The 20,441-nt window shown below is 39.9% G+C and overlaps 1 protein-coding gene across 1 annotated transcript in view; it reads left to right on the top strand.

Moving 5' to 3' along the window:
• VPS50 (VPS50 subunit of EARP/GARPII complex) overlaps positions 1 to 20,441 on the top strand; it is an 83,392-nt gene that overhangs the window by 41,531 nt on the left and 21,420 nt on the right. Inside the window, exons 13-19 of the mRNA XM_084787576.1 lie at positions 2,045 to 2,177; positions 6,657 to 6,748; positions 7,794 to 7,888; positions 8,168 to 8,266; positions 14,196 to 14,286; positions 16,629 to 16,805; positions 18,168 to 18,286. Of these exons, the coding sequence (XP_084643702.1) occupies positions 2,045 to 2,177; positions 6,657 to 6,748; positions 7,794 to 7,888; positions 8,168 to 8,266; positions 14,196 to 14,286; positions 16,629 to 16,805; positions 18,168 to 18,286 (806 nt within the window). The remainder of the gene's footprint in view (positions 1 to 2,044; positions 2,178 to 6,656; positions 6,749 to 7,793; positions 7,889 to 8,167; positions 8,267 to 14,195; positions 14,287 to 16,628; positions 16,806 to 18,167; positions 18,287 to 20,441) is intronic.

Raw genomic sequence — 20,441 nt, 5'->3', positions numbered from 1 at the left:
TATTAATATGAAATTTTTTATGTTAATTTTATAACCTGTAACTTTACTGGTTTATTACTGAACTTTTATGGGTATATAGGAATTTTCAGTACTGTACAGTAGATTGAAGTAGATTTTTGTTCACGTATCCCCCTGGTTGTTTAGTCTAATGGTTTTGACCACTATCTCCCAAAACTTTTTAATAGTAATGAAGATAGAAGTATCCTTAACTGTTTCTTGGCCACAGTGGTTGTGCTTTATGAGGTCAGTCATAATAACATCAGTGAGTTTTAGTTAGGGATGGCTGTTGAATGAATGATGGTGAGTTTTTCTTTTATGGAGTCTTTGAGTGAGTTTTTCCCTCTTAGACCTATTCATGGGGCAAACATTATTAACTTGTTTCATAATATTAATCCAGCAGGGTACTTTTGTAATGAGCCTTACATAGGCAGTGTAATTCAAGAGGTTAGTTCTTGTACTCTGTGGCTCAGTTTGAGGAGTTTGACATGCTTACTCAAAAGTGTGTAGAGACCTCCTGGTTTGTGTTGATAAATAAAGAGTTCTGGAGGACGCAAAGTCGCCCTAGGAAGAACAGGTCTTTCTTTTGAGAGTCAAGGCCATTGACCTGAGAACGTCCCAGGCAGCAGCCCTGAATGGTCCCCAGGCATGCTGCAGCACAAGCAGCCTCGCTAGGGCCATGCTGTGCAATCATCCTGAGCATCAGCCTTGTGAGGGCCATGGGCATGCGAGCTTCCTGAGCATCAGCCTTGTGAGGGTCATGGGCATGCGAGCTTCCTGAGCATCAGCCTTGTGAGGGTCATGGGCATGCGAGCTTCCTGAGCAGCAGTCTGTAAGGGCCGTGAGCATGCGAGCTTCCTGAGAAGCCCCAGGAAGGCTGTGGGCATTTGAGCATGCTGAACAGCAGCCCAATGAATCTGCTCTCCTGCAGCTCTGCCCTGCTAGCACCTCCCCTTAGAGGACTGCTCTCTCCAGTGCCTGAGCCCCTCTGTGTGTCCCTATCAGCAGGGTTCTTGCTGGAACTTAAAGGATCTAGAAAACCTAACCGTGGAACAAATGCTGCCTTATGAGAGGTGGGGAGCTTACAAGGTAGAATAGGAAAATGCAGAAGGCCTCTTTTAAAGATAGGGCCAGGACCCTCGTGTACATCCCGTAGAGGTTTGCAGTGTTCCATAATCTTGTGAATGTACTACCTTGCTTTAAAATGTTTTATTGTGCTGGAATATCTGTGGGTTCTGGAGTATCTGTAGCATTTGGAGATTGTCAGAATTTTTAGTTGTTTTGCACAGATGAAATAATTGAGTTGTAAATCCAGCCTCTGCTTTGCTAGTTGTGACTCTGGTTCAAGGATAAATATAAATATACATAGTTAGACATGTACTTGAAGAAGAACATGTATTTGGGTGTTTACCACTTTAGTTGGCAGCATAAACCTGGGGATGTGGGGCCTAAAAATGAGGCCGACTTAAGGCTCATGTAAAGCCAACTTTATTCAGAGCGTCAGGCACTTTATACTCTGGGTTAAGAAGAATTACATGAATAAGGAATCACAAGGACAAGCCGTATGCGGCAAAACCCATATTTTTTCATAGAGTCATATGAATAACAACAGTTGAAGTAAAGGAGCACAAAAACACATCCCAAGAACAGCCTGTGCTGTGGAGGTACAGGGATTACAAGACTCCTGTCTTGTTTATTTGAAGTTTTCTCACAAGGTCTCAGAATTCCCCTCATACAACTCTATTCTTGACTGTGTTGCAACATTTGGGAAAGTTAAAAGTACTGTTTAGAACCCTTATCAGTTCTAAACCGATCCTTGGATCCTTTTGTTCAGGGACCACAGTTGATTCATACTATATGGAGTGCTATTACTAATGAGTAATAAAAAGCTTTCCTGACGTGATTTCTTGATTTTCTTCCCATGCTATTCCAGTGGAAATTTCTTTCCTTTTAGTTTTACTTGTACTTGATTAATAATAGAACATTTTATTTTGATTAGTTGTATTTAAGAAAGTCTAATTCTTGGGAATTAACTCCTTTTCTTTAGCATGTAACACCAGACAGCTATATTCCATGCCTTGCGGACCTGTGCAAAGCACTATGGGAAGTCATGCTCAGCTATTACCGAACCATGGAGTGGCACGAGAAGCACGACAGTGAGGAGACGGCGTCAGCGTCTGGTAGGAAACGTTTTCATTTCTGCTTTAAAACCGAGCTGCAGCGTGTGCTGCGGTTTTGGAGTAAGGGCAAGAAGGAACAAGGCCGCTGTTAGGACTCAGGCTTTTCAGTGCTCAGCAAAGAAGGTGATTCACACACCACAAAAACTCAGTTATCTTTGGGGATTAAGTAGTTCAAAGGACTCTTCAGGTGGCATGAAATTGTACTTTTGAGGGTACATGTTAGTAGCCCTAGTGCTCGGTTATTTTGAAAAAGCATTAAGGAAATATTCCTCTAGTGTTACCTACTGGAAACCTGGTAAGACATTGGTCTTTTCAGATTTACAAGGAAAGAAATACTAAATATTTACTATTACTCCAATTTGCAAGTTGTGAAAATAAAATTAAGTTCTAAGAATTAATAATTATATTGGTATTTCCTTTTCAAAGTCATAGAAAGATAGGGTCATGAGGAATTTAAGGCATTCATTTTTTATAAGGAAAATACATTTCTTCAAAGTAGCTATGGTATATAATGCTAAGTAATTCAAAAGTAGGGACTTCTAATTCTTAAGTGATCCTTTTTGAACAGTAGCCAAGATTAAGTATTTCAAATAATTAGTGGTTTATGGGCTGGCTCAGTCAGTAAGGAGGACAAGCACCTGAGTTTGGATCCCATGTAACTGTATAAAAGTCATGTGGGTGTCTGCAGTCATTGATTGGTCAGCCTAAGCAAGTCAGCCAATTGCAGGTTTATTGAGAGATCCATTTCAAAATATAAGGTGGAAAACAACCCACGAAGATCCACGGTATCTTAGTCACTGCTCTGTTGCTGTGACGAGACACCATGACCAAGGTGTCTTGGTCTCTTGGACTCTTAAGAAAGAAAGCATTTATTTAGGGGCTGGCGTACAGTTTCTGAGGCTCTGTCCATTATCATCCCACTGGGGACCATGACAGCATGGCTCCAGTAGCTAAGAGCTATATCCTGATCTGTAGGCAGAGGGTAGGGGCTGGGCTTGGCATGGGATTTTGAAATCTCAAAGCCCACCCCCAGTGACACACTTCTCCAACTAGGCCACGCCTCCTAATCCTTCTCAGATAAGGCCACTCTCTAGTGACTAAGAAGTCAAATAGTGAGCTTCCGGGGGCCGTTCTTATTCTACCCACATTCTACCCCGGCCCTATAGCTTTATAGCCAGAGCCTAATGCAGACTGCGTTCCATCCAGCATCAGATGCCCTTATAGTCTTTAAATAGTCTCAACACTGTTTAAAAGTCCAAAGTTCAAAGTCTCTTCTAAGACTCAAGGCACTCTCTTAGCTGTAAAATAAAAATCAAAAATCAGATCATATATTTCTATATTCTATATATTATCATTCCCAAGGGGAGAAAATACTGAACCAAAGCAAGACCAAAAGCCAGTAGGGCAGACTCTAAGTTCTGCATCTCATATCTGCATCTGATATCAGATCTCCTGCTCCTCTCAGCTTTGTTGATGTAGCACACCTCTCTCCCTGGGCTGGTTCCCTACCCAGGCTGCCGCTCTCCCTGGCAGGTATCCCAGAACTCCGGCATCTACAACGTCCTGTGGTCTCTAAGGCAACCCACCTTCTCCTTCCCGGCTTCTCCTGATGGCCTCTCCAGGCTTCCACCTCTGACACGTGCCTGGCCCCAGGGGCTTTCCTTAGCCATGGATGGACCACTGCCCCTTTCTTGTATCCTTGTCTCTAAATCCAGCACCACGTGGCCAGAGCTGCCAGGTTCTGCTGCTGGATGAGGCTGGAGCTAGGCTCCCTCCTTCAATTACGTTTTCATCAGTTTTCTCTTGTTTATCATTCTCTTCACTGCTTAAGCTTTCCTTTAATTTCTTTTCACAAGCTGGCAGCTTAGCACTTGACTTGGCTCCAACAAAACATTCCCTCAAACTGTACATGTTGTATTTTCCTTATGCCACTTGCTCCTTTCCATTATAGATCTGCATAAGAACAATTCCTAACAACCACATGACAGAGTGAGTCAATATTAGGCTGTCATGAAATCTCCTCTGCCAACTCCATTAATCTAAACTCTTCGATTTAGCCTCAAGCAGAGTTTTAGGAAAACGGCAAAACGCAGCCACATCCTTTGCCAACATACCCTGAGAACGGTCTCCAGGCTGCTACTACTACTAGTATTCCTCTCCTCCTAAATGTTGTGCACTGGGCCATCATAATTGCCATCGCTCTCAGCACCAGTGTCTTCCATGCTTTTAGCAGTATGGCCTATGAAGTTAACTGCTTTCCTAATCCAAAGTCCCAAGTTCACATTTCACCAACATGCGTGTAGTCAGGCCTCTCACATCAGTACCCTGCTCCCTGGTCCCGGCATCTGTCTTGGTTACTGTTAGAGTGCTGTGGAAAGACACCGTGACCAACGCAGCTCTTCTGAGAGGAGGCATTCATGGGGAACTTGGTAGTATCATCATGCTGGGGAGCATGGTGACGAGAGCGACATCCTGACCTGAGAGAGCCTGCTGCTGTGACACACCGTCTCCAACAAGGTCACACCTCCTTGTCCTTCTAATTTGTTCAAAGAGTTCCACTCCCTGGGAGTGGAATGCAGTCAAATATATGAGCGTATGCGAGCCGTTCTTACTCACACACCACCACATCACAGCAACCCATGCTTCCACAAGTATGTGCACACGCACACGTTCACATCCACTTACATACACACATACACACACAGAGAATTTTACTTTTAAAATAATATATAATTTTATTAACATTTGTTTTATATACACAGCATAAACCATACTGTGTTATGTAAGTTAATGCAGATATTCTATTTGGTGAACTTACTTTTGCTAACTTCCTGGAGTGCCTGGTTTCTGTGATTGGGTGAAACAAAAATATCCAGATCTTACTGTTTGAGTAAACATAGGATTTTGAGTTAGAATCTTGAACATTATAAGACATATCAGAACCTTTTCCTGAGTTATAAGAGGTGCATACATGTCGACATTAAAAGTTAAGAGAGGAAATTTGTATCATGGACAAGAAATTTTGTTGAAGAGGGTGAAGGGAGAGGCAACGGAAAGTAGAGAGCATCGAGGCAAGCCAGAATTGCAGACCAGCAGCCTGGAGTAACGCATAACGCAGTGGGAGAGCGCCCCCTGAGCATGTAGACAGGGTTCGGGCAAAGCTGGGTAGTTAAGAACTGCTGAATTTATGGACTCAGTACGCATGTTCAAACCAAACACGTGGAGAGCAGGATCTAACCTTTGTGGTGATGGGATACTGAGTCACGCCAGATTGGGCCTTACATACTCAGATGTTTTTGTTGTAACTCCCGGACCTAATCCATCTCTTCAGAGCACCTGGCTTCTCTGACGAGCTCAGCAGTCCACAAGCACAATTGAGGACTCTGAATAATTACATAGAGACATGCAGAGACACGGTGTGAGAACCAGGGATGGAAAATTGTTCCCAGGCCCTTTGTACAGGTGAAGGGTCTCTAGAGTTCACTTACAGCTCTGTGGTGACACTGCTTGTCCTCCTAACACTTTTAATCCTAAGCAAAGACTAAGATGGAGTTTATCTGCACAGCTAGGCTGCTGGGTCCCCACAGCTGGGTCATGCAGTGAGTAAAGCTCTCGTAGTGCCCGGGGGGTGGACCGAGCATGCACAGTCCTTTCAGCCTTACTGCTGGACACTTGGCAGCCTGAGGGGAGATTATAGGTTGTCATGCTACAGGACACTGAGCTACAGTCTCTTCAATACAGGTCTGCTTTGTATTTTCAAGAGGGAAACAGTTTTAGGAACAGCATTGATCATGCCTCTTGGATTGGATATTATTGAATTGTTTATCTGGAATGATTAATTCCAGTTCATTCTAGAAGTATAATAATGAGCTATAAAATAAAAATTACGCAGACTTATCCCTTGTCTTCTCCTCCCGTTGGCATGTGTACTGCCTGACAGTTGAGTTAATTACTTTCCTGGTGCCGTGGCATCAGCCTGTCACATGGTCTTGAAGTAGGTGGTATGTGGCCTGTGGCTGCACTGCCTTCAATGGACTTGTAGGCCCATTCACATCTGTACTGTGTAGGCGTGGGTATATTTAGCATTTCTCTGAAGTTTTCCATGTATCAAAAGAGTTTAATGCCAATGCCTGGTTTTACTATTTTTAATGTACATATATTGAACATATTTTCTTTTTAATTTTTATATGTATGGACGTTTGCCTGTATGTATGCCTGTCTACCACATGCATGTCTGGTGCCTGCAGACAGCAGAAGAGGTTGTGGCATCCCTCAGGACCAGAGTCACAGAGGGCTCTGAGGGCTGTGTAGCTGCTAGGACTCTAAAGGACTCTTTACCATTGAGCCACATCGCCTGCCTCAATTGGTTTGTTGTTGTTGTTTTTTAATCTTAGGTTGGCTCATAAAAATGAGAGAACAACAACAAAAAATTTAGGAAAATACATTGAAATAAAAACATATGTAATCTTTTGTTTTCAGAAGGAAGTAATGTGATAAATACTGAAGAAACCAATTTTGATCGTGGCTATGTAAAAAAGAAACTAGAGCACGGCCTTACGCGAATATGGCAGGTTTGGTTCATGTTTATGTTTATTTTCACAGAAGGTGGGGTCTGAAATACGCATTATAATTGTTTCAGAAATTGATTTTCTAAGCATTGTGTTTGTACTCTCTGCAGGCCTAAGCATATGCTAGTTTGTCTTTGGCTATCATTTAAACTAATTTCTGTAGTTAATTTATAATTGTATAGGTCACAAAGAACAGTAAAAAAGTCTCTTAGCTTTTATCTTATCTATTAGAAGATATTCATGCGTTTCATGATTAAGGAAACGCATGCTTTCTTAAAGAATGTGTGCCTTTTTATTGAGGTGTCCTGGTTATTTTTGTCTTATTGGTCTGGGAATTTTTTCTAGGTTTTTAAAGATTTAGTGTGTTTTTAAGTGAAAGTTTTCCAGTTTATAACACTTGGCAGGTAATTGTGAATGCTATCTTTTTTTATATATTGCCTGCTACTTATTTTACAGCTATTCATTTTTAAACATATTACATTTGTGTTTTGAATGAGCTAGAGACATGCATGTATGTCTATCTATAAGAATGATTTTGCCCTGTCTCTTATAAGAATATACTTTTCTGGAAAAGGATTTTATGTTTAATTATGTGTATGCATGCGTGTTTGTGTGCAGTCATATGCACTGGAGGACAGGGGTCTTCAGAGTCAGAGGCGTGGGCTCTCTTGAAGGTAGAGTCATAGGCAGGTATGAGCCGCTGGGCCATTGCGCATAGAGCTTGAATTCTTTCTCTGCAAGAGTAGTGTGTGCTCTTGACTGCTGAGTCGTCTCTTCAGCCCAGGGCATCATTCTTACCATATTACTGTGTGCACAGATATGAGTGTCATTACATTAGATAGAATTTAGCACATCTATCCTAAGTTATAGTGAGATTGTGGCCGTTACTATTTCTTAAAAATATTCATGGGACTTCCTAATAGGTTATTCTTAAAGATATTTGGCTGTTGGTCTAAGTAGATAGATGGTGTTGAACTAAGAATGTATTGCTATCTTATTTTAATTTGTAACTACAGAGTAAATTTTCTTATTTATTTGTGTCTTACAGGATGTTCAACTAAAAGTAAAAACTTACTTGCTTGGAACTGATTTATCTATATTCAAATATGATGATTTCATCTTTGTTTTGGATATAGTCAGCAGGTAGTGTTTGAGATACCGACTTCTGTGCCTTAATTCATTCAACCAAAAGAATAAAAAAGTCAGAAATTAATGAGTGTTCTGTCTAACTTTTTCGTGGAAAAGCATATACTCATGACTGATGGATTGGACTTGTATGATATTTATATTTTTTTCAAATACCCAAATTTCTAAGAATTGTAATTGTTAAAGAAAGAACCTGGATTATTACTGTTTTCATTTTGTTTTGTTTTTCCTATAAGGATGTTCCTGAAACTTACACAGACTTTTCTGTCCAACTAGGTTGATGCAGGTTGGAGAAGAATTTTGTGGTAGCAAGTCTGAAGTTTTGCAGGAGTCCATTAGAAAACAAAGTATCAATTATTTCAAGAACCATCATAGGTAAGAAATGCAGTAATATATGACTATTTATCTATGCTTACTCTTATAGGATTGGCTGATTTAAAGCCATTTTAAACTTTTAATAAATAAATATATTGTACTTCTTTATAGGTTAGTTAGGAATACTTCAAGAATATACTAGAAAGTGTTATCATTATTTATTCATTTTGTATTTTAAATTCTTTGATTTGAGCGGGTTGAGCATACTGGAGGAAGTATTGGACTGGTTTCTTAGAGGCAGAAGTTAACATTAGATCAGGGTTACTGGAAGATTGTAGTCACTGTCTGTGCCTGCAGATGTATTGTGCAGATAGTAAGGGCGTGAGCGCAGTAGTGCCGCACTCACTGTGGCGCGCCTTTAAGTCTGCATTCCAGAAACAAGAAGGCTTCTCAAGAAGCATGTCTGCTCCTCAGACCCACGCTGTGAAGCAAAGGACCGCTCTGCTTAACTGTCACTGCCAGTGTTGCTCTGTGAGTGCAAGAAGATGCAAAACCAAAACAAAAAAACATTGCCATGGCAATAGAGTCATGTGCGCAAGCCATAGCAGATGGAGTGAAAAAGGAAAAACACTGATTACACTCCCGTTTTTAAAATTTGTTGTATTTAGAGTTGGGGGGGAGGGGAAGGAGTGACAGAGGGATGGGGAAAAAGACGGGGAGGGAGGAGCATAGCACATGGGTGAAAGTCACAGACGACTTACAGGAGGACTCCGGTCCCTGTTCGAGTGTGTGAGTTCTCAGGCGTGGGCTGTGCTGTCAGGCACGGCAGCAAGTGCTCGTGCGCACTGGCCCGTCTCACTAACCCTAGGTCTCTGTAGATGTAAGCTAGGTTCCAGGTTGTGTCATTATCTTTTATCATTAAATTATTTATGCTTTTTTTTTCATTCTGAGCTTTTCATTTTTACAACAAAGTTTTGATTTTGCTATTCTAATTTAGAACCTCAGAGTTTGAAATTCTACTTTCTCTCCTTGTCTATTGTCAATAGCTTCACACAGAGATAATGCATCATGCCAGAAGAGAGATCATTGGGCATCAAACTATTGATTGATTATTAAATATATTTATTTTAAAGAGAAAAGCTCTTCAGTAAAAACAGGAGAAAGGACCATAAAAGAGCCAAATGCCTAGCTGCCAAATGTGTGCCTCTCCAAAGAGTGCTTTATACCCAACATCGCAGCTGAGAGACTTTTGTTGTCTAGTGTCTGGAGGGATGGGCATTGTCAAATGCTAGTTTAGGGAGTGATGTGCACTCTGCCTTGAACTGTTAGAGCCATCAGAGCGTGTCTGCCCTCTGCAGTAGCCAAGTGTAGAAACAGTTTTATGTTTGAGTGATCATGGTGGAACTTCCCTACCAAAGTTTTATCTTGCAGAAATCAGAGAATCTGGAAAGGAATTAATTGCTATTTCCTAAATTCTCCGCAAGGGTCAGGACTTGGTAGCCTGATGCGCAGAGCCTGCTTCTCACTGTGTAATTAGAACTGGACTGGCAGAGAAGAGGCTCAAGTTCCTGTCTTGTGTGTTATGTGCTAGATAGTGGGCAGGTCATTCACCCTCTCGAGGCTGCGGCTCAGTCTGTTTCAGATGGAGGTGGCTGCTTGAGTGGCCGCCATAGTTGTTACTTCCCCAGTTATCCTTCTTTCTGTAGTATGTGTTACAGAGATTGGAACAGGTTAAAAAAAGCAAAAAGGTATTGTTTAGTATTTTCTTTCTCTCGTGCTTAACCAAAACCTTGTCCTTTATACATTATTTTTTGACTATAACATTTCTAAGGGTCATTACTTAGGAAGTGTTAGTGAAAAGTTACACGGGAAAGTTGGGCCCACTTTCAGTGCATTCTAAAGTACAGTAGCTCCTTAAAAAGAGAGATGAACTTGACAGGCAGCTTAGCAAGGACCTCAGTATACTCAGCAGTATTGACTGAAATTCCACAAGACAGCAACGAGTCTAAGTGTCCTTGTTTTCACCAAATTGTGCTACATAAATACTGAAAAAGTGTGAAATGGAGATTTTGTGTGGTTTTATTTTTTAACAAAGTACTTAAATGTGTAATTTGTTTTGTAGTTCTCTCCTACTTAACAGAATTCTTGGAAAATGAAGATCTCTGAAGTTATCCTTAATTCATGCCCTCTTAGGCTACTAGTTAGAAGATACAGGCATGAGAGAAAGGTGAAATTGGAAGCATTTTACAACTTCCACTTAAAACCAAATTTCATACCATTTTTCTACAGCAAAATTGTATGAGCATGTGGGGGAAAACAGTTTCTATCGTTGAGATTTCATCTCTTAAAATTGTAAATTTTATTGTTCCAGGTTTTTTATGTTCATGAACTAACAGTTTGTACTGACCCAAAGCTTTCATTCTTCTGCTAGATGTTACAAATATTACAGATATTCTAGCTGAGGCCGTAATAACCTAGAACGACCGTGCCCAGAAAACTATCCTAGTTAACAACAGGTTCATTTGATTCCCGCTTTGCTCTGATAATGTTATAAAGCATTTCCAAGAGCTCTGACAGGGCTTCGAGTCGTGTCAGAAGAGGAAAACTACCTCCTTCTTAGGAGAAGTAAACTGTGCCTAAGCAAGGTTTATTCTTGTCAAGATGATGATAATAGACTGGACAGGTGGCTCAGCAGTCACGCGTGCCCACTGCCCTTGCTGAGGAGCTGGCCTTGGGTTCCCAGCACCGGGTAGTGGCTCACAGCCTTCTGACCTCTGAGTACATGGGCATGTGGTGCACATACAAATAAAATTAAATGAATAAATATCTTTAAAAGGTTCAGAAAAGTTAGGAAATAATACACTTCCCTTTTTCTCCAGCATACATTCAGCAAGTTTCAAGACCACATCTTCCAAAACTTTAACTGTTAACTTATTAGGAAAAGTACATTAAGGTGTAATGATGTTGTAATTAGAATTTTGCGATGAATGACAGAGGCCATTGCTGGTAGAATGAATGTTTAGAATGTATGAGGTCCTTGTTTCAATTGCCAACACCAATACGTTTTTTTAACGTGTGTGTAATGATAATAAAGACAATTTATAGTCTCAGTGGGCTCTAAATAATGTCACAAGAGGAAGACAGTGGCAGAGGTTTCATAGAGACACCAAGGAAAGTTTATATGGAGGAAAAGCAGGGTGAAAGGCCAGGAAGAAAGAGAGCGCTGTGACCACGATGCACAGGCATTCCAGCACAGCACAGAGGTTTTCTCCTAGACCAGAGTCTCTGGAACGGTGCAGTCGTCCCTGTCACCTGGATTCCAACAGTGATGCTGCGTTCCTGCCTCCAGAGCTGTGTGAGATTAGGTTCCTCTTGCTTTAAGCCTCTCAGTTTGTGGTGATTCGTTGTAGGAAATTCTAATACAGAGAGAAATTGCTTGGTTCTGTGGTAGCTATGATTAACATTTTGAGAAACTGCCGAACTGTTTCCCAAAGCATGCAACACCGTTTTACATTTGTACTGGTATTGTGTGATGAGGGCTCAGGTTCCTCCGAGCTCTTGTCAGTGTTTAGCTGTCTGTCCTCTTCTTTGCCGCTGTCCTGGTAGATGGAAATGGCATCTTGTTGCGGTTTCAGTTTGCATTTCTTAAGTGAATGGGATTTTGAATGTTGTCTCTGCAGAGGTATATTTAAAGCTATTGCCCATTTTAACTGGATTATTAGTATTTTTTATTGTTCAGTTGTTAAATGTTATAGTTGTAGTTCCTCGTTAGGCCCACTGTTTGTCCCTGTGGTTTATGCATGTCCAGTCACTTTGAGTAATTACCAGTTCTCGTCTGTCCAGATACTGCTTCAGCTCATTCATTCTCTCTACTGTGTAGGAGACAATTGAGTTTACCAGTTACACCAGACTGCCTTCTATTTCCATCTGTCCATCTGTCCATCCATCCATCCATCCGCCCATCCACCCATCCACCCATCTGTCCATCTGTCTATATAATCTGTCTCTGTCTGTCTGTCTGCCTGTCTGTCTATCTACCTAATGTTAAGATCTTTTCTGTTTATTCGTTTTACTTTCAATTTGTGCTTCACTTGCTGACTCTTCCTCTGGTAACCCTGCTGTGGTATTTTAGTTATCCAATCAGGCTTTAACTGAAGGCATTTTGTTTTTCAGTTCTCAGATGTCTCTTTGATTCTTGGCTTTCATAACTTGTGTATTTATTGAGATAAAGTTGCCTCAAAATGATAATCCTTCTGTTTTAACCTTGTGACTGTTGTAATTATAGGCACATACCATGATGTCTGTCTGGCCTGGTTTGTTCTTTATTATTGCAACTATTTGAAATAGGTGTGTGTGTGTGTGTGTGTGTGTGTGTGTGTGTGTGTGTTTATATATATACATATATATATATATATATTCTTTTTTGTTTGTTTTGTTTTGGGTTTTGGGACAGGGTTTCTCTGTGTAGCCTTGGCTGTTTTGGACTCACTTTGTAGACCAGGCTGGCCTCGAACTCACAGGGATTCACCTGCCTCTGGGATTAAAGGTGTGTACCACTACACCCAGCGAAATACCTATAATTTGAATTATAGGGTGATGATACCTCCAGCAGAGCAGTTCCTAGATCTTTTGTATTTCTTTATGAGTTTTTTTTGGGGGGGTTTCTTGGGGGAGTTGGTTTTTCGAGACAGGGTTTCTCTGTGAAGCCTTGGCTATCCTGGACTTGCTTTGTAGACTAGGCTGGCCTTGAACTCACAGCGATCCGCCTGCCTCTGCCTCCCAAGTGCTGGGATTAAAGGCATGTGCCACCACCGCCCAGCTTCTTTATGAGTTTTAAGATTTATTTTTAAAATTTTTTTGTGAAGAATTGTGTTGGAATTTTCATGGGGCTGTGTGTTGAATCTGTAGATTGCTTGTGGTAGTGTGACCATTTCCCCAGTGTTGATCCTGCTGATCGATGAGCATGGAACATCTTCTGTTGTCTGGAATCTTTTTCAATTCCTTTTTTTCAGCATGTTAACTTTTTTGTTGTACAAGGTATTCTTAACTTCTTTGGTTAAACTTTTTCCAAGATTTTTTGGGTGTGGGGATAATGAATAGCATTGCTTCCTTGATTTCTTTCTCAGCGTTTTTGTCATTTATATATATGAAAGCTATTGAATTTTTTAGGTGTTAATTTTATAGCCTGTAACTTTGCGGAGGACATTTATCAGCTGTAGGCCTTGCCCAGTTATCTCCATATTTAGAGGGGCTCCTGTTTTTCCCTCTGTTTACTGACTCTTTATCTTCAATTTGGGATTTCTTTTTAAAAGTTTAGGTTTTGTTTTTAGCATTGTAGCAACAGCTGGTGGTCTATTGGAGAAAAATAGGCTTTTATTCAAATAGAAGTAAAGCTTTGTTTTTTTCTGCATCTTCCTGTATGTAGGATTACTCAGAAGATAAAGTGAGACCAGTAGCATTAAAAACTGTCCATGTGGTGCAGGGGTGGTTAGTGGACAGTCAGGAGTGGAAGTGCGGACGGACCTGCTGGGTTTTAAGTGCATGGTGGTGCTGGACACCAAGTCAAAGAACTTTGGAGGATGATGATTATCTTGCTGTTGTTGCTTAGTAGTCTAATACTTGACATATTTACAATACACTAATATGTACATATTTGTGAGTTCATATAACATGCTAGTTGTTTCTCTGTTTTGGCATTGGTACATGATTAGTCAAAACAAATTTAAGTGCATGAGTAGGTGGCAGGTTTTAATTAAGTTTGTTAATAAAAATTTTTTCTTACACATTAGTTTTACAGCTTAGTAAATATCTGGCATGCTTTGTTTCTCTTAAGGGTAGCTAACAGAAGAAAGCTTTTATAGTTTATTGTGATAATCTGATATGGATTCTAAAGGTGATAATGATGACAATTTTGTTGTTATATTGTATTTCATTTCCTTAGTTGTTGTGTTTTCTTCCTTTGACTGTTGCTTTCCTTTCTTTTTCTAAGGATGCGACTTGACGAGCTGAGAATGTTCCTGGAGAACGAGACCTGGGAGCTTTGCCCTGTGAAGTCAAACTTCAGCATCTTGCAGCTTCATGTGAGTGTTTTCTCATGAACAAAGAAACGTGCCTTCCAGTACAGTTTTGAGTTTTTTCTTTTAATAACAGGAACACATATGTGAGAGCATTTTAAAGCAACCAAAGTGGGTGGCTTCCTTCCTCAAAAGGCATTCCTAACAGGCTCCTGTGTAAGAATTAGCCAGTGAAGGACCTGAAAAGTCCACTTTTTTCTAAAACTCATGAACTCTTTTGCCTAAAAAAGTGACAATTGCAATGGATTTTCTTTTAAATTCAGAAGAGAACCCACTGTTTTATTTAATTTTTTCAAAAAATGAGTCAGTTGTATTTGGTACCATGTGATAAAAATGCTTATTTACATATGTAAAATACTAGCAATTTCCTAAAGGGATAGATAGGCACGTAAGTTATAGCACAGTTACAAATGCGCTTGTATTGACAACACATTTCATAAATGAAAGAAACACTTATAAGAAGTAGTAATTTGTGTTAGTTAATTGGATTCTTTGGAATGAACAGTTTGTGGAAAACTCTTTAGTTGGTTGATTGGAATACATTATGATAAATATTGCTGCATTGCAGAGTGTGTCTAACCCATGAACTGAAAGTACATCATATTTAGGGCTTTCCTTCAGATGGAATGGCTTTCTGGCAACATTAAAACAACAACAGAAAAACCCCTGGATATATTTAAAGAGTAGTTTATTATTTTTTTCATTTTATTTTATAGATATGGGTGTTTTATCTTCATGTATGTCAGTGTGTTACATGGATGCAGTGCTTGTGGCAGCCAAATGTGGACATGGGCTATCCTGAACCTGGAATTAGAGATGGTAGTTAACTGTCAAGTGGGTGCTGGGAATAGAACCTGGTCCTCTGGAAGAGCACCTAGTGCAATTACCTGCTGAGCCATCTTTGTAGCCCTGTTTTCTTCTAATGGGGGAATAGTCTTCATGTCATATGGCTTCATATCTAGTCCTATCGTTACTTTTCTAATATGGTAATAGCAGAAACACTAATAGCACTGATTAGTACTTGCTCTGGGACAGCAAACCTAACATAAGTTTTAATTGGTATTAATGAAATAACATTAAATTAGCAGAATCAATTAGCACTAATTTAGAGTATATATTTAAGTAATTTTATGGAATTTTCATTTAATAGACTAAGCATTAAAGATTGATCAAGCATCTTTTAATGTATACTTGGTATATAATTCTAAGAAATAATTAATTAATAATTAATAGAAACATATCAAGTCATTTCTGTCCAACAAGCATTATTTTTTCAAAATGGTTGCCTAAAAACCATCTACCACTTAATTATTCACATGTATTTCTGTGGATTTGTAAAAAAAAAAGTCATGTTGTTACATTAAACACTTGTTTAGAATATAAAAATAATGGCATAATTTTCAGGCATTGTGTTGGATCTGATTTAACATGTTTTTGAAATTCATAAAGAAAACAAGCCCGGGCTGAGACATGGTGTCATGGTAGAGTGAACAAGTCAGTGTGCTTTTAGAAATTTAAGATACCACCCTTGGAGATTTTAAGACTAATACTGAGTATGACAGACATTTAAACTTGGAATTAATTTTTTTGGTGTAGAAAAATGTTTATTTTTGTGGTAGATTCTTGTAATTTAGGTGAATTTTAGAGATTATTTGAATCTTTTCTCCAATAAGCAGTAACCCTGAAGTTGGCACTCATTCTCCCCAGTCTGCCTCAGTCTGCTCAGTGCTTTGTAGTGTGGAATTCGGATCAGGTATTGCATCTTTTTAGCGCTATTATTTCTGATTTCCCCAGTCTGGATGGTCTCTTTCTTTTAAAGACGAGGAAATTAAAGGCAGGTGACATTCCATAATAGCCTGAATATAGCAGTCTAGGGGCAAAAGACACACTCGTCCAAATTAATTTTTGTGTTCTTTGCTTCTTGGCCTATAAAAGAAATTAAGTGATAGTTACAGATACCAACGTAATAAAGATAGATACGTATTTGATACTTTTTGTGTGCTTATAGGAATATCTTACTTACATGGTACAAGCATGTCAAGAGCTATTGCTCTTGCTAAAAGAATATTATGCGTTAGAAGTGCGGTACCAGGACTTATGCTGCTGTGTCATTCAAATTTCTTGTCATTTCAAAGTATGTCTCTGCCAGAGGTGCTTGACCAGGTAGTAGTGATGCTGTTGACTGAGTTGTCTTTTAGGACAGTAATGCGTTTCCAAGGTTGTGAGCTCAGACAACTTGCAAGATGTGCTGTGTCCCATCCACCCATCCCCTTCTAACTTCTACATCTATGTTTGTTTGCTTGGAGTTTTACCCCCTAACAGCTGTTTGGTCCTTTCTCAATGTGTAGGAATTTAAATTCCTGGAACAGTCTCGCTCACCATCAGTTTCACCTAGTAAGCAGCCACTGGCAACTTCTTCAAAACCTGTGACTTTGTTTGAGCAGTATTGTAGTGGTGGAAATCCATTTGAAATTCAAGCCGACCACAAAGATGAAGAAACAGAAGACGTCTTGGCTTCCAATGGAGTATGTGATGCTTTGAAAGTGTTGCTCTGCCTATCGGTTAACACATTAGCATACATTCTCGCTGTATGTTGTGTCCCCTGCTGTATGTTGTGTTCCTAGGGGATGGCTTGTGTGGATAATGACTCTACAGAAGCTAATTCACAATGGTGTCCTGAATCACAAATGTGGCCTTGTTGTGTGATAGTCCTCTCAGAGTACTTACTTAGTAGTGGTATTTTTCCTCATTGAAATATTTAACTGACTTATACAGAGAGATGGCTGAGGGAGTAGTGGACCTGTCTACTCCTGAGTAACCAAATTGGTATTTTATTCTATGTCCTTTTATCTTGGATAAGATTGTCTTAGTCAGTGTTCTTTTGCTGTAAAGAGACACTGTGAGCACAGCATGTGGTCAGGAATGCTAATATTTAGTTACAGCCATGTCTGGCACGGATGATGACAATGGTGCTGCTACCAGTGTTCCCCTTGCTATGTGGTCACCCTTTGCCCTGCTGGCATTGGCCAATGGCGCCATAAGGTTAGGAAGGAACCCTCATCTCAGGAGTGACCTATCGAGAGGCCTCTTGGTGCTGTGGTGCCTTCTCAGCTGTTCATGCTGCTGAGCATCCTCATAGTTAGACAGCCAGTCTGTGTGCTGAGTGTACAGTAGTAGTTCTAGGGCTAGAGTTGGATCCTCAACCGTGTTGTAAAGAGTTAACAGCCTGAAAGTAAATATACAAAACCACTAGAAGAGCTTTTAAAGTCTAAAACAGCACCCCTCCTTCCTTGAGGTCCGGAGAGGTATTAGTTGTGGTTGTATTTGATTTAAGTTCATTTACAATATACATCACAAGTGATATGTTAGTTTTCTCTGCCTGGCTCCCTCCCTACCCCCCTTCCCCATCTCTCCCTCCCTTCCTTCCCCCCTCCCTCTCTTTGAACTAGTTAAAGTAGGACTAAGAGAAAGTGGAAGGGAAATTTGATTCTTCATGGTAAAATTCAAGCTAAATTCTCCATGACATGAACCTTAGTGCCCCCAATTTGATCACTTCTCTTGGTGAGGAGGCTGGCGGCACACAGAAGGAAGGGAAGCAGGCTATCCAGATGAGACCTGATAGGCTGTGCTCAGATGGTGGGGGAGGAGGACCCTTTCTGTCAGAGAGATAGGGGGGGAATAGGGTGAAAGAGGGAGGGAATGGGTAGGGAACAGGAAGATACAAGTGAAGGGATAACAATCAGGGTGTAATTTAAATAAATTATTAAAGAAAAGAGAAAGAATTTTTCTTTAGCCATTTCCTAAAAATTGCATATGTTTTGTGTTGAGAGACATCAGTAAAGTGTCCTTTAAGCCCGCTGTTACATATCCCACCGTGTTTTCTGTAGTACGAGTCCGACGAGCAAGAGAAGAGTGCCTACCAGGAGTATGACAGTGACAGTGACGTTCCTGAAGAGCTGAAGCGGGATTATGTGGATGAGCAGACAGGTGACGCTCCTGTCAAGAGGTGACTGATGCTAGGCTGGGTGGCTCTTATGCTCCTTTGAAGGCTAAGAGGAAACAAAATTTAAATTAAAAAACTGAAATATACCACCAACTAATATACATTAAAAAGGATTTTCTGGAAGACTCAATCATGTAGGATTTCCCCATAATAGTGAAATTTCAGGATAAATAATAACTCAAGCCAAGCCTCACCTGGTTGTTTCACAAATCAGTTTCCTTGATGACATTTGACTGCTATTGTGTCATAAATATTAGTTGACTCTACTTGGCTAAACTGGCTTAAATATAGCTTTCTTTGATTTATACAGCATATTTGACATTCTAAAAATTAGTCTGAAATTTGCTCATTTAGTCAATGGTTTTGTGGTTCCTTTTTTTCCCCACAGAACACTGTCATTCACAGGTACCAATCTACTACTCTCTTTTCACATATATTCATTGCACAGAAGAGTAAGTTTCATTATGACATTTTGGTATATATTTATCATTGAAATTGATTTTTATAGCAAGATTCTAATTTCTAAACTTGTTTTATTGAGTACTGCATTTCTGTCATTTCCAGGCTGTCCTCTTTTCTCTCCAACTTTTCTCATCTCCTCTCTACTTCCTCTCAAATTTGTGACCTCTTCCCTAATTATAACTAAAACATTGAAAACACACACACACACACACACACACACACACACACACACACACACACACTCTCTCTCTCTCTCTCTCTCTCTCTCTCACACTCACACGGGATTAGATAACCTGTCAGGGACTTGTTCCTGAAACAGACTGATTTCCCTTTTTGCAGTCATTAGTTGCCTATAGCTTTTCATCTAGCAGTAGGGTCTTAGAAGATTTTTCTCCATCCCTGTTCTCATTTCTTTATAAAGTAATGCCACGAGCTGTTGGGGTGGATGGCTCAGTGGGTAAAGGCACTAGTCACCAAGCATGCTGGCCTGAGTTTGAGCACCAGGTTCCTCGTGGAAGAAAGGAGCCAGCTCCTGTCAGTTGTCCTTTGACCTCCACATGCACCTTTGCACTCATGCCCCCCCACCCCACCCCTAAAAATATACAATTAAAAGAATAGTAAAACAAAACACTATCACAAGCCAGTCTCCATTCAAATCTTAACACTTTATCATCTCATGCAAATATTAAGCCTAATCAAAGAGATTCCAGTTTAGAGATCAGTAAGTACAATGATCTAGTAAAAACAGTGTCTCCTCTAATTTTACAGTCTTTTGGAGTTTGTATTTGATTTTCTATTAAAGTTTCCTGCTAGTAACTAAGTTTTGTTTATGATAAACTTTACTCTTCAAAACTATGATAATTTGATTAAGATTTTTTGTCATCTTTATCCAGTTAAATGGGCCTGGTTTTTTTTTTTTCTGAAGTGAATTCATGTCAGATACTTGCAGTTAATACACACACATATTCACACACACACACACACACACACACACACACACACACACACACACATATTTAAATGAGATATTTAAGTATATTTTAAACTTAGTTAATACTTGATTAACTTAGAACCCCAACTGATGTCATTCTCTGCTTAATAGAGAACAATCCATATATTTGTAAGCATATTGATTGGGAAGGTTTGATTTTATTGGATTTTTTCATATGTAAGATATTAACCAATCTTTGAGCTAAACGGGATGATTTTGTTGAGTTCATTCATCCGGATACGTTCAGGAAATGCTGTGGCCGAAGGGAGAGCTCTGTTTAAATTGAAGTGGGCATGAGACCTAGTGCCTGCCACTCACGGGTGTGCACCTCTCTCCATTGCTAGAGTTACTTTAGCCTCTTGTTTCGAAACTTTCTCACATTTTAACCTATTCTTAGTTAGACATTTCGGTGTTTTTCTTAGATGTAAATGTAACTCAGTGCCATGGTGTTTTTTCTGGTTTAGGTTTTTATTGGCTCGCCTTTGCCTTAGAAAACCTCTGTGCTCCTCAGGCTTGGTGCTTTTGCTGACCTGGTCTGTGCTTGCCTCTGGTCCCGGCTCTTTCCTCTGCCTTCATGTTGTATGCGGCAGCATAGCGGAGTTCTGTTCACCTCTCAGTACACTCTTTTCTCTGCTTGTTACATAATGGATTCTCTTTCTGCACACCCTTTTCTAAATATTTTCACTTATTTCTGAGAATCTCACC

This window comes from Acomys minous (genome assembly GCF_964271855.1).
Source record: "Acomys minous genome assembly, chromosome: 6".
In the NCBI taxonomy this organism is placed as follows: domain Eukaryota; kingdom Metazoa; phylum Chordata; class Mammalia; order Rodentia; family Muridae; genus Acomys; species Acomys minous.
The sequence above is the reverse complement of the archived record's forward strand: the minus strand, read 5'-3'. Positions and strand labels throughout refer to the sequence as shown.